An 11,969-nucleotide genomic window follows, 5' to 3' on the forward strand; every position below is an offset into this window, starting at 1 on the left:
AGCAGCGAGGAGACACAGAGGGGCAGCAGGCAGCGAGGGTGACGCGGGGGGGGAGCAGCAGCCGAGGGGGACGCGGGGGTGGCGGGAGGGGTTACACAGAGGGAGCAGCAGGCGAGGGGTTAACCGGGGTGGCGGTGAGGGTTACACAGAGGGGAGCAGCAGCGAGGGTTACGCGGGGGTGGCGGTGAGGGTTACACAGAGGGGAGCAGCAGTGAGGGTTACGCGGGTGGCGTGCAGGTTTACACAGAGGGGAGCAGCAGCGGCGGTTTACGCCGGGGGGTGGCGGTGAGGGTTTACACAGAGGGAGCAGCAGTGAGGGTTACGCGGGGGGTGGGCGTGGAGGGTACATCAGAGGGAGGCAGCAGGCGAGGGTTACGGCGGGGGAGTGGCGTGAGAGGTTACACAGAGGGGAGCAGCAGCTAGGGTTACGCGGGGTGCGGTGAGGGTTACACAGAGGGGAGCAGGCAGTGAGGTTACACGGGGGTGGCGTGAGGTTACACAGAGGGGAGGCAGCAGCGAGGGTTACCGCGGGGGTGGCGGTGAGGGATCGCAGAGGGGAGCAGCAGCGGTTAATACAGGGAGCACGGCAGCCGAGGGTTAACTGCGGGGGGCGGTGAGGGTATATGCGGGGGGTGGGCGGGTGAGGGTTAACAGAAGGGGAGCACAGCGAGGGAATAGAAAACACAGAGGGGAGAAAGCAGGCGCAGGGTTACCGCGGTGGAGCAGCAAGCGAGGGTTACGCGGGGGTGGCGGTGAAGGGTTAACGAGAGCGGGAGCAAGCAGCCGAGGGTTACGCGGGGCGTGGCGGTGAGGTTACACAGAGGGGAGCGCAGCGAGGGTACGCGGCGGGTTGCGGTGAGGGTTACACAGAGGGAGCAGCCAGCGAGGGTTAACGCGGGGGTGGTCGGTTGAGGGTTACACAGAGGGGAGCAGCAGTGAGGGTTACGCGGGGGTGGTGGTGAGGGTTACGCAGAGGGGAGCAGCAGCGAGGGTTACACAGAGGGGAGCAGCAGTGAGGGTTACGCGGGGGTGGTGTGCAGGGTTACGCAGCAGGGGAGCAGCGTAGGCGGTTCGCGGGAGGTGGGCGGGGAGGTTAACGCAGAGGGGAGCAGCAGCGAAGGGTTACGCGGGGGCGGCGGTGAGGGTTTACACAGAGGGGAGGCAGCACGAGGGTTACGCAGAGGGGAGCAGCAGTGAAGGGTTAACGCGGCGGGTGGTGGTGGAGGGTTACGGCAGAGGGGAGCAGCAGCGAGGTTACGCCGGGGTGGGCGGTGAGGGTTACGCAGAGGGGAGCAGCAGTGAGGGTTAGCGCGGGCGCGGTGGAGGGTTACACAGAGGGAGCAGCAGTTGAGGGTTACGCAGAGGGGAGCAGCAGTGAGGGTTACGCGGGTGGAAGCAGCAGGCGAGGGTTAACGCGGGGTGGCGGTGAGGGTTAACACAGAGGGGAGCAGCAGTGAGGGTTAGCGCAGAGGGTTAGCAGCAGTGAGGTTACGCGGGGGGCGGCGGTGAAGGTTACGCAGAGGAGAGCAGCCGAGCGGAGGTACGCGGGGGTGGCGGGTGAGGGTTACACGAGGGGAGCCAGCAGCGAGGGTTTACGCGGGAGGGTGGGCGGTGAGGGTTACACAGAAGGGGAGCAGCAGCAGACGGGTTACGTGCGGGGGTGGCGGGTGAAGGGTTACACAGAAGGGGAGGACAGCAGCGAGGGTTACGCGGGGCGGCGGTGAGGTTACGCAGAGAGGAGCAGAGCAGCGAGGGTACCGGGGGTGGCGGTGAGGGATACGTCAGAGGGAGCAGCAGCGAGGTTTTACATACAGGGGAGCAGCAGCGAGGGTTACGGCGGGGGGCGTGAGGGTTATGCGGGGTCGGCGGTGCAGGGTTAGCACAGAGGGAGCAGGCAGCGAGGGGGAAAAAATACACAGAGGGGAGCACGCAGCGAGGTTACGCGGGGTGATGCACAGCGAGGGTTACGCGGGGTGCGGTGAGGGTTAAACAGAGGGGAGCAGCAGCGCGAGAGGTTACGCGGGTGGCGGTGAAGGGTTAACACAGAGGGGAGCAGCAGCGATGGTGTACGCGGGGCGTGGCGGTGAGGTTTACAAGAGGGGAGCAGCAGCGAGGGTTACGCGGGGGTGGTGGTGAGGGTTACGCAGAGGGGAGCAGCAGTGAGGGTTACGCGGGGGTGGCGGTGAAGGGTACACAGAGGGGAGGCAGCAGCGAGGGTTACGCGGGGTGGCGGTGAGGTTACACAGAGGGGAGCAGCAGCGAGGGTTACGCGGGGAGCAGCAGCGACGGGTTTATGGCGGGGGTGCGGTGAGGGTTACAGCAGAGGGGAGGGCAGGCAGCAGGGTTACGCGGGGGCAGCAGCGAGGGTTACGCGGGGGTGGTGGTGAGGGTTATGCGGGGGGGGGGGACCTACTCGCAGTCATCCACGTTACGGGAAACCAGGGAACCAGGGTAAACCGGAACCTATAGTTCTGAATGTGATCTGTGGACTTGAAAATGAGGTTAATGGCAACGTTTACCAGAATTTATGGTACTGAATTGGGGCGTGTGTAATTAAAAACAAGGTTATTGGTAGAGTTTGTGGGAATCTGTGATTCTGAATAGGGTATGTGGAATTAACAGTGAGGTTATGGGCAACTTTTATCAGAATTTACGGATTTCTGAAATGGTTACATTCCACCCACGATATTTTATATAGCTACCAAATTGAGAATCTGCAAAATTTACATCGATTCTGCTGATAATCGACACAGCACAACTCAGCTCAACCACCGTTGCTAGCAATCGAGAAAAAGGCTGGTAGATTTTACAATAGTGGAATAGACCAAATTGAACCCTTCTGAAGACCTCCCCCATTTTAAGATTCCCTGCTAATACACAGATCGGGTGAGCTAATAGCCACTTGCACGAAAATTCGACTTCTAATCTCACATGGGTAGTCACATCTGACTCAGTACAGCTGTATCCACCCATATATTTAACCTTTTCCGTTCAGTCGCTGTAAAAATGCCGAGGTACGGGTTCTAATTGTCGCACGATCGAACAACTTTTTATTTATAATTGTTTTTACCTGTTTGGAACTTCCTCCTGACAAGCTATTTTGATCGGTGCTGGTGCTTGCTGCTGCATCTGATACAGGTGAGATTTCCACAGGCAGTCCAGGTTCGATTCGTCCTCAAGCATGGCCATCTCCCTTCTCATGAATTCCACGAATGTATCGATGCTCTCACAGAATGTATATAGAGCAGCAGTTCCCGGCAATGGGCATCCTGGAAACAGTCTAAGCTTTAGGTTGTGCTCTGTCAACGCATGGGCTGCGCTAACTCACTGTGTTCACTTTTCCAATCCATGATGCTTGGTTATGTTTGACCTGAATGAATGGACATACGCGTGTGGACCTATCTGTCACCCTACTCCAGGAAGTGAGCGTACGTGTTATAAACATCCTGTGGGACTCGCCTCCTGTTAGAATTTATGGACAGAACGTACATATATGCAGAACCTGCTTCCTATTCCTGCTGTTTCTACAGTGTGGTTGTCCGCGTACTAAACAGAAATGTAATACAATGTCAGCGGTTGGAGTTGGGACGTAAATTTGGAGCACATATTTCAAAAGTGATTGGCTTATGACAGCTATCTTTATAACAACAACTATCAAGCTAATTGCAGTTAGCTGTTTTGTTAAGAAATACCTATACAGATTCTGTAATGTTCTTTCTTTCATTTTGCCATGGGAGCTGTTATGTTTAATTTTTCATTTTAATTTCTGGTTAGCCACATTTATTAAACCAGATGATCATGAAGGTTTCCTAAATGAAACACTTGGTTTTATAAATTCATGTCTCAAATTGCACCTAGATTTATATTGTACTTTAATTAAGCATGAATTTGGCATCAGAGCAATATTATAGAATAATCACCCATGCCAACAGTACACAGATTTATCGTCTACATCACATATCTCTAATAATTTGGCGCTTGTGTTTTTTTCCCACGCCATTCTTTAAGTCACTTGACAACCAATTTGTAAGCATTGCGTATATCACACTATTTTCTATATGTTCAACGTACATTTGCGTGTGATTTTTGGGAATGTGTGACAATGTTTGTGTTAGGTAACTACCTGGTTTTCCCGTCTTTCGCAGGTTCATCTGATAACTCGTTTGTTGAGAGGTGTGCGGAATACATAGAGGAGAATGCAGAGGAGTGCATTCACACAGAGTCCTTCCTACGCCTGCCCAAAGAAGCGCTTATCAGACTTGTGTCTTCTGACCAGGTATGCCAGTCAACATACTGATAGCTCGAAACAGCGTCTCAAGTAATTCTGTTCCTTTAGCCAGGCAAATCACTCGACACTTGCCTTTTAACCACGTATTTCCTCAGGGAATACCAGGTAAGTCACTCAAGCCTCTTGCCTTCTAAGCAGATATTTCCTCATGTGGCTCTTTGCTTATTTCTCACGTACCAATTGCAGAAATTGCATTCATCGACATTGGAAAACCTCTTGGTAGGTTCTCGTCTCTGTACAGGGCTGCTCTCTTGATTACTTGGCAAGCATTTGCCTACCCTGTAACCACTGTTTGCTTCGAATGCACAGTATTGTGCTCAATCTATATATTTTTCCATAAAACATCTTGCATATTTTCACCGTGACATAGTGCAAAATGTGATATGTAATGAAACTGTAACTGTTCACAAGGTCTAACAAATCATGTATAGGATTCATGTAGTTTGCCATGAGCATAACGATATTGCTCGTAATACCCAAAACGTAATGCTAAAAAGAAGACTATTAGACCCGGCTGTAAGCCTACATGTCGAGAGCATTAACTCTTAGACACCCTTTAACAAACTGCGGTGTGGACTTCAGCTTGCACTGGAGGAGAATGACGTGTGGCGTGCCGTCCTGGCATGGGCCAAGCAGCAGACGGGCATCAACAAGCCCGTGTCCACGTGGTCGGAAGCAGAGAAGGGCCGTGTCCGTGTGCAGATGTCGGGTGTGATAGAACACGTCAAGCTGTTGCTTATCGACAGTACTGTCTTCGCTGAGGAGGTGGAGCCAACAGGGGCTGTCCCTATGGAGATGAGTCTAGAGAGGTATAGTCATGAAGGCACTGAACGTATTGCCCTAACCATTACCCATGTCTAGGAATCTCAGCGAGTGACATTCGAGGTATGGGCGTTAACCGTACTGTGTCGTGTGATTCTGCTTGTAGACAGTGTACTGTTAGAGGTAAAGGCACCAGTACGCAGTAATATTGCAGATGTAAACATATATAGTACGGAATAATAATTTATTACAAAAATAATAGTGCAACATGGAAGCAAGCAGTAGTATGGAGGTCCAGCCAGAGACAGTATTATTAGTGGTTCGAACCTCTATTCAAACATATAGCAGAAGTATACTGCTTAGATGTTCATGCACTTAGTTGCAATTACTGTTCGATTTTGTTGCCTTGATGCTTCCTTTCCCAATTGCCTAACAGGTATCGCTTTGCGGCTGTTCCGGATAAAGTCGGCGATCCACATGACAAGAAGCTGCGGCCACGTCTGTGCGTGAAGTTGTTCCATGATACCGAGATCTTAGTGCGGGACAGACTGCAGTACCAGAAGCAGCTAAGCATCTGGTGAGAGCTACAGGTGTTGTAAGACCCTTTACGTGACCACCGTGCCATCAAATGCCAAAAACGCAGGAACGTGTTAATTTTACGTATGCATTCTATACTAGCAGTCATGCTAGAATGTTACCAAATCATGCTGCAGTGGCGTAGCCAGGATTTTTTAACGGGGGGGGGGGGCAAAAACAGCGAACTGCGCAAAATAGTGGATGACCTAATATTTTAATGGTTCCTCCGTCTCCCTCTCCACACCCTATGGCATGCTCCTCAACTTCTCAGCTCTGCAATCTTTGTTTTGGGCGCCATGCGAAAAGGCGACATTTTTGTTCGTTGTTCTCTGCTCCCAGGATATGTAATTGTCCAGTGGCGGATATAGGATTCCAAGGAGGTGGGGGTGAAAAACAGGTAGATGGTATGGGGGTCTTCCTCCAGAAAATTTTGAAAATGTATACTGCAGGAGATGGTATTTGAGGCACTTTTGAGTACATGTACAGCCTTCATTCTGACTACGACAATTCTCTTTTTAGTAGAACAATTCTTCTTCTTTATTTTCTTTTTAGCTCATCTGACATAGTCAGATGCAGCTTGTAGAATCGCATGATCGTCCGTCCGTCAACAGTTGGGCACAAATCTTAACCGCTCGACGTACGGTCACGATATTCGGGACGTGGGGGGGTAATCCGAAAACGAGTTGGCATGTCGAAGCTGGGGGTCAAAGGTCAACGGTCAAAGATGTTGTAAAAGACAGGCGGCGAACATTCACTCTAACTTAGTATAGAGAGGGAATTAATGCAGAATTCGCAGGCACCAAATCTCTACGGCTCAGCCTTTAGGCTCGTCGATAGTTGGTGTATAGCATCATGGTAGGAAAAGCCATCTTCTGTGCCGAAATTTGGAGGTCACAGCCGTCAAAGGTCAATGGGCACAGTTGCAGATTTTAACATTTTCTTGTAGGACTGCATGGTCTGAACGGAGCCGATGAAAACTTTTTTTGTCTTCATGTGGTGACTAGCATTTTTTTGGGCCATATATTGAAAAGGGGGGACCATGAACTCTAACTTTCTCTGACATTGCGAAGAGTAAGTGTCAGATAACCTTTTGCACCCTCAAGAGCGAGCGCGTTTAAACATGGATTTGTTGACTGTCTGTTTAGAAAGAATTTTGACATGCCGGGTTTGCTAGTTAGAATCTATCATGCCTTGCGATGTATGAGGCACAATGTCACAGTCGAAATTTCAAAAGCTAAATTTGCCGTTAAAGACAGCCGTTATGCTCCTTAATCGTATAATTTTATGGCATTCTGTACTGTCAGTATGTACATGTAACGTTATGCAACTGCCAGTGTGGCTACTGCCAGCTGCCATGTGCTTGGTGGGGTACTGGTAGTATTTTGCCTGCCGTTAATTGGCTTTACAGGTGGCAGCTCTCTATTTGCAGCTGTAGGCTTGCGCTAGGTAATTATGGTGAGTGCTTACCTATTCTGTTCTTCAATAGTTGTTGCTTCTACGTATGATGGGAGCTTCCATGCTTTAATCTGAAGACACTTTAAACGTTACGCGCCAATCTCGTGGCAACTTTCATAACCATCCCAACGAACATTCTTTTTGCAGAGCGTTGCCTGATACCATCCTGTGCGCATTTCCACTGCTTTCGCGTGTATTGTGAACACATTTTGCGGTGACTAAGGGTTTACTAGAATCCCACCACAGAGTCCACCGCAGTATAGACTTAGTATGAGCGCTTCTGTTGCTGCCGCCGCGCACTTGTTTTCTTCTTGGGATCAACAGGGGGGCTTTGGCATGGCCCCCTTTGCCCCTCCCCCCCTAACTACGCCACTGTCATGCTGCATTCACACAGCTGGTCAATTTGGCACTTACACTGACACACTGCCCCCATCCTTGTGTAGTGTAGGATGTACTACACTCAGTGCTGGTTTCTAAAGATGTCTGCAAATTTATTAGCCAAAAAACACCCCATATTAAGGGAAATACAAAATGTAAATTCATAATGTATTTAAATGTAGTACCCAGTGTCTACACTACTACATTTTTCGTTGTGATGGTTTTTACACGCAGGTATGGAGAGAGCAAGCAGGCATGGAAACTCATATACAGAGCTTCTAGGGATGGGTTCTCTGCTCAAAGCTTCCATACACACTGTGATGGATACTGCCCTACTTTTATCATTGTCTTGGTAGGTACAAACATCTTGGCAGTAGTTATGCTTCTATGGACTATAACAATGCCGCTATATTTCGCCAATATTTCCAGGAACCGCCTTATCTTGGTAACTGGGCACCCTGACCACCTATCACCTGGCATGATCTCCCAGACAAAATTTTAAGGGAACTAGTGTGAAATATTGCAATTTCCTGCTTTCTAGGCAACAAGAAACTGCTTTAAAATATCATATTTTATAACAGTTCTTGTAAAATTAAAATGCTCAAAATTTGTTGCAAGCCAGTTCAATTACTTCTTTCTTCGATGTCTGTATACCTGACTGGAGTATTACACGATTGATAACAAATGTATTTTTGTGCACAATTTTAACTTGTGCTCAAAATGTGTTTTACTTACAGTTTTACTTCATGTACAGCACATACATCTTACAGCCCCCACACACACACGAAAACCTGTCCACAGCCCCACCTCAGAAAACACTGGACTATGACCTTTATTACTAAAATTAGTTTTTTTTATCGCATGTTCACGCGTATCACTTTATTGTAGCTATGTCGATTAACACCGCTTATTGTTTGTATAGGGGCAACGTGGCAACGTGTGCGGTGGTTATAGTGATGTTCCATGGACCAGCAAGGCTCCACAGAGGGGGCGTTATATTGCATCTGAAAAGTAATTAGGCCTATAGTAAAACTCAGTTAATTGCAGTGTTTGTGGATGTGCGTACACATACAACAGGCAGTGCTTTATCTGAGATTTTATACCACCGTTTATTACTTAATTCTCCCTATCCACGCGGATTTCACGTACTAATTGTGCTAATGCTTTCGAATTTCACCACCAGTGGGCAGCACTGGGTCTGAAATTGCAAAGATTTTAGTCTACCGTTGCGTTAGTAAAATCATGGTTATCTTTATACAGCTGCTGTGTAATTCGTCTGGGGAAACTATGCAATTCAATCCAAAACGATGCTTTACACCAACTCTTTCTTGTTCTGCGATGCCTAATGGCATCATGGAATTAACAGCATCACTGCGATTACTGCCTATTTAATCTCATGATGGAGCATGCAGAAGCTGTGTTATGCTTTGAATCTGGTTTGTAAAAAATATTCTGATTGTTGCATGTAATGAGTAAGTGTGTGACATTCCTTGAACACAGGGCATTCCTGTTCACGTTGGTCAACAATCAGGGTGTTCCTCCCACCAAATTTGGCATCGCCAACAAGAAGTTTGCTACATCCCATCATCCTAAGTAAGTTCATCATGATAATCATCGTCATTATCATATTCATCACCGCATTTGAGATTATTTATACCCTGATATATTATATATATATATATATATATTTATTTATTACTATTATATATATATATATATATATATATTATATTCATTTATTTATATAGATTTGAGTATTATTCTGCACATGATAATTGGTTTACCTGAAATGTTATTATGATTAATCTATTACTCAAATAATTAATATTCAATCTTGGGCAGTTTATTTTGATCATAATTGTGATAAGCCCGCTATTCTATCTAGTAATGGTGACGTACAATGTGAATAATTGTTAATTGTTATTTTAGTTTGAGTGATTTGCCTGATGTTGATCTAATACCATTATTTGATTTGCATTTTCAGTTTTGGACCAATATTTGGCGCAGGTGCAGACCTATGCATTTCCAGCAACTGTGACACAAACATGGAGTCTTATTCTAACCTACCTCACTCATATACGACAGACCAGGCATCAAATAGCATTCTCATGGGTGATTACAATTTCACTGTAGCTGATTATGAAGTGTTTACGATTTGTGAATGAATCTAAAAATACGACAGACCTAAACACACATTCTGTTTACTGCATTTCTGTATGCATATATGGTAATAATAGTACAACATTCCAAGCATGTAATTTGGGTATATCATGCTAAAACATTACATATAGATTTTATAGGTTTTTATATCCAATATTTATTGCTGAATTTACAACAGCAGTGCACAGAGATGTTCAGCATGGTACTATACCCAGTATATGCTGTATATGATATGGCCATTGCATTACCCAACATTGTCTTATATATCCCTATATATGTCCCATTTTTTGTTGCCTTCTTTGTAATCTTTCAATGTGTCCTTGAATTATAAATGAATATGGGTATTATTGCCCTGCTAGAAAATTAGTAAGCAACCTAATTGCTACACAATCTTATGGATGCTGCCCAAACAATATAATAGGGTTTAATGTAATTATTTATTTCCGGGTGGTGGATGCGATTATTTCCTTTATCCATGGTAAATCATGTACGTAGGATGGGAGGGTTTAGTATGGTAAATAAAATTATGGTGTTTTTACACAATTTTGTCCATCTTTGTGTATATCTTTTGTCATCCTATGAATGTATATTTCCCAGTTTCAGTACATTTTAATCTACAAATTGATGTATACCAACCAACATAATAACCAACATCCGTAGTAGCAAAAGAATTTCTTCGTTTATCTTTATAACTTTTTAACGTAGGCCTATTATGGACGATTGAGCTGTAAATTCTTTGTTATATGGATTTAATTCCTTTTCAATTGTTGGAAGCGATGTAAGCCTGGCGCACACGTGAGTAATTGTACTCAAGTAAAATGACGCATGAGTCATTTTACTCGGGTGTGCGGCGGATTTTCGTTGAGTAATTTGACGCATGCGTATTCGGTATTGTATTTTATTCCACTATTCGGTATGGTTGGTTTAAAAATAATCAGTTCCTATGAAAATAGTGTGGTCTAATACTAATTGGATGCATATCAGCAGATAATTCTACTCACCATGTATTATACCTAACATTATCTATTCTAGCGGTTGTAGATGTAAATGTGCGTTTAGGTATTGTGGTCGAATGCAATTTCAATGATAGCACCGTTTTGTTAAGCGAGTAACGTGGAGTTAAAGTCTAGTTTGCCTCTAGATTTGTGAGCAAGAACGACGCAGCTATTGCTGTAATGTATTGCCATGATCGGCTATACGTATAATATTTGATAGATCAATCATCATTCATGGTATCACAACTAGCGATTTTTTTAATATGACAGTAATCTGGTACTAATTGAGTACTTTGCACATTTACTTAGTTTCTTTAAAAATGTCATTTTTCTCATATCTAAATTTCCAGTATAAAAGTCACGATTTAATCAGAGTAGAGAAACAAACGATTTCACGCTTTATAGGCGCTCTTGTAATTTTTTTATTAGGCATCGATGAAGCGTTTTAATGTGGCTTAGTGTTTCACACTACTGATGTAAGATTCTAAGTTCTAATAATATATCCCAAATAACGTTATACGGGTATAGCGTCTCCACTATGCCAGTTATATTTCTGTGCTATGGATGGATGTACTTCATATCCAGCGACCTTTAACGGCATAATTCGATATCATAATTGGTTTAAACAAAACTAAACGTCGTTTTACATCAGTATTGCGTGAAATAATTATAATGACCGGAATTTAAACGAACCCGTTTACCTCTATATGGCCAGTATTTACAGCTTAATATGACACACATAATATAAACATTGCAATAAAATATATATACAAATAACAATATATGAAAATAGGCAGATTTAAAATTGATATTACTCGTACTGTAATGCAAAAATTACAATGTTATATTTGCACACATATATATATATATATTATTTATTGAGGAATGACGTGTAGTGTCACTATTTTACATTTACATCACATCATAGGATGGTTTAACGTCGTATTCGATGTGGTAACCTGATTTCACTTGTAGGCCATCTACGCTATGCCAACGTAGCTGGATCATTAAAGGCGAGGCGGAGAGAGGCGTCGCAGAGGTTGAGAAGAGGATGGGACAGATGTCTTCCGCTAGAGTTACACCTACCTACACGCACACGCACGCACACACACTGCTCGTGCATATTGCCTACACGGTCGTCAATACTTTTGACGACTAACTACTAGACCATTTTCGAAACTAACTATGGGGAGTGCCAAAAATAACGCCTGAATCAATCATCATCTTCCATTATTATTATTAAAAAGTTGTAAATTAAAGTAGTAATAAGTTGTTTTATTTCGAGCGTGATTTTCTGGAGTCGCGTGCATGCGTGTAGATGAGATCTGCACGACTGTTGGGTGCGTTCGCGCGTG

At 45.2% G+C, this 11,969-nt stretch overlaps 1 protein-coding gene across 5 annotated transcripts in view; it reads left to right on the forward strand.

Moving 5' to 3' along the window:
- Positions 1-10,162, forward strand: part of LOC106804832 (BTB/POZ domain-containing protein 19-like) — a 100,751-nt gene extending 90,589 nt beyond the window's left edge. For 4 of the 5 annotated variants that reach the window (XM_014806181.1, XM_014806184.1, XM_014806183.1 and 1 more), the window contains 7 exons: positions 4,146-4,276; positions 4,871-5,097; positions 5,487-5,627; positions 7,694-7,811; positions 8,382-8,470; positions 8,960-9,052; positions 9,444-10,162. In XM_014806181.1, the coding sequence (XP_014661667.1) occupies positions 4,146-4,276; positions 4,871-5,097; positions 5,487-5,627; positions 7,694-7,811; positions 8,382-8,470; positions 8,960-9,052; positions 9,444-9,624 (980 nt within the window). In that variant the 3' untranslated portion in view covers positions 9,625-10,162. The remainder of the gene's footprint in view (positions 1-4,145; positions 4,277-4,870; positions 5,098-5,486; positions 5,628-7,693; positions 7,812-8,381; positions 8,471-8,959; positions 9,053-9,443) is intronic. The other variant, XM_014806182.1, reaches the window with a different exon arrangement.
- The last annotated feature ends 1,807 nt before the right edge of the window (positions 10,163-11,969 follow it).

The sequence above is a fragment of the Priapulus caudatus genome, unplaced genomic scaffold, assembly GCF_000485595.1.
Source record: "Priapulus caudatus unplaced genomic scaffold, Priapulus_caudatus-5.0.1 Scaffold89, whole genome shotgun sequence".
In the NCBI taxonomy this organism is placed as follows: domain Eukaryota; kingdom Metazoa; phylum Priapulida; class Priapulimorpha; order Priapulimorphida; family Priapulidae; genus Priapulus; species Priapulus caudatus.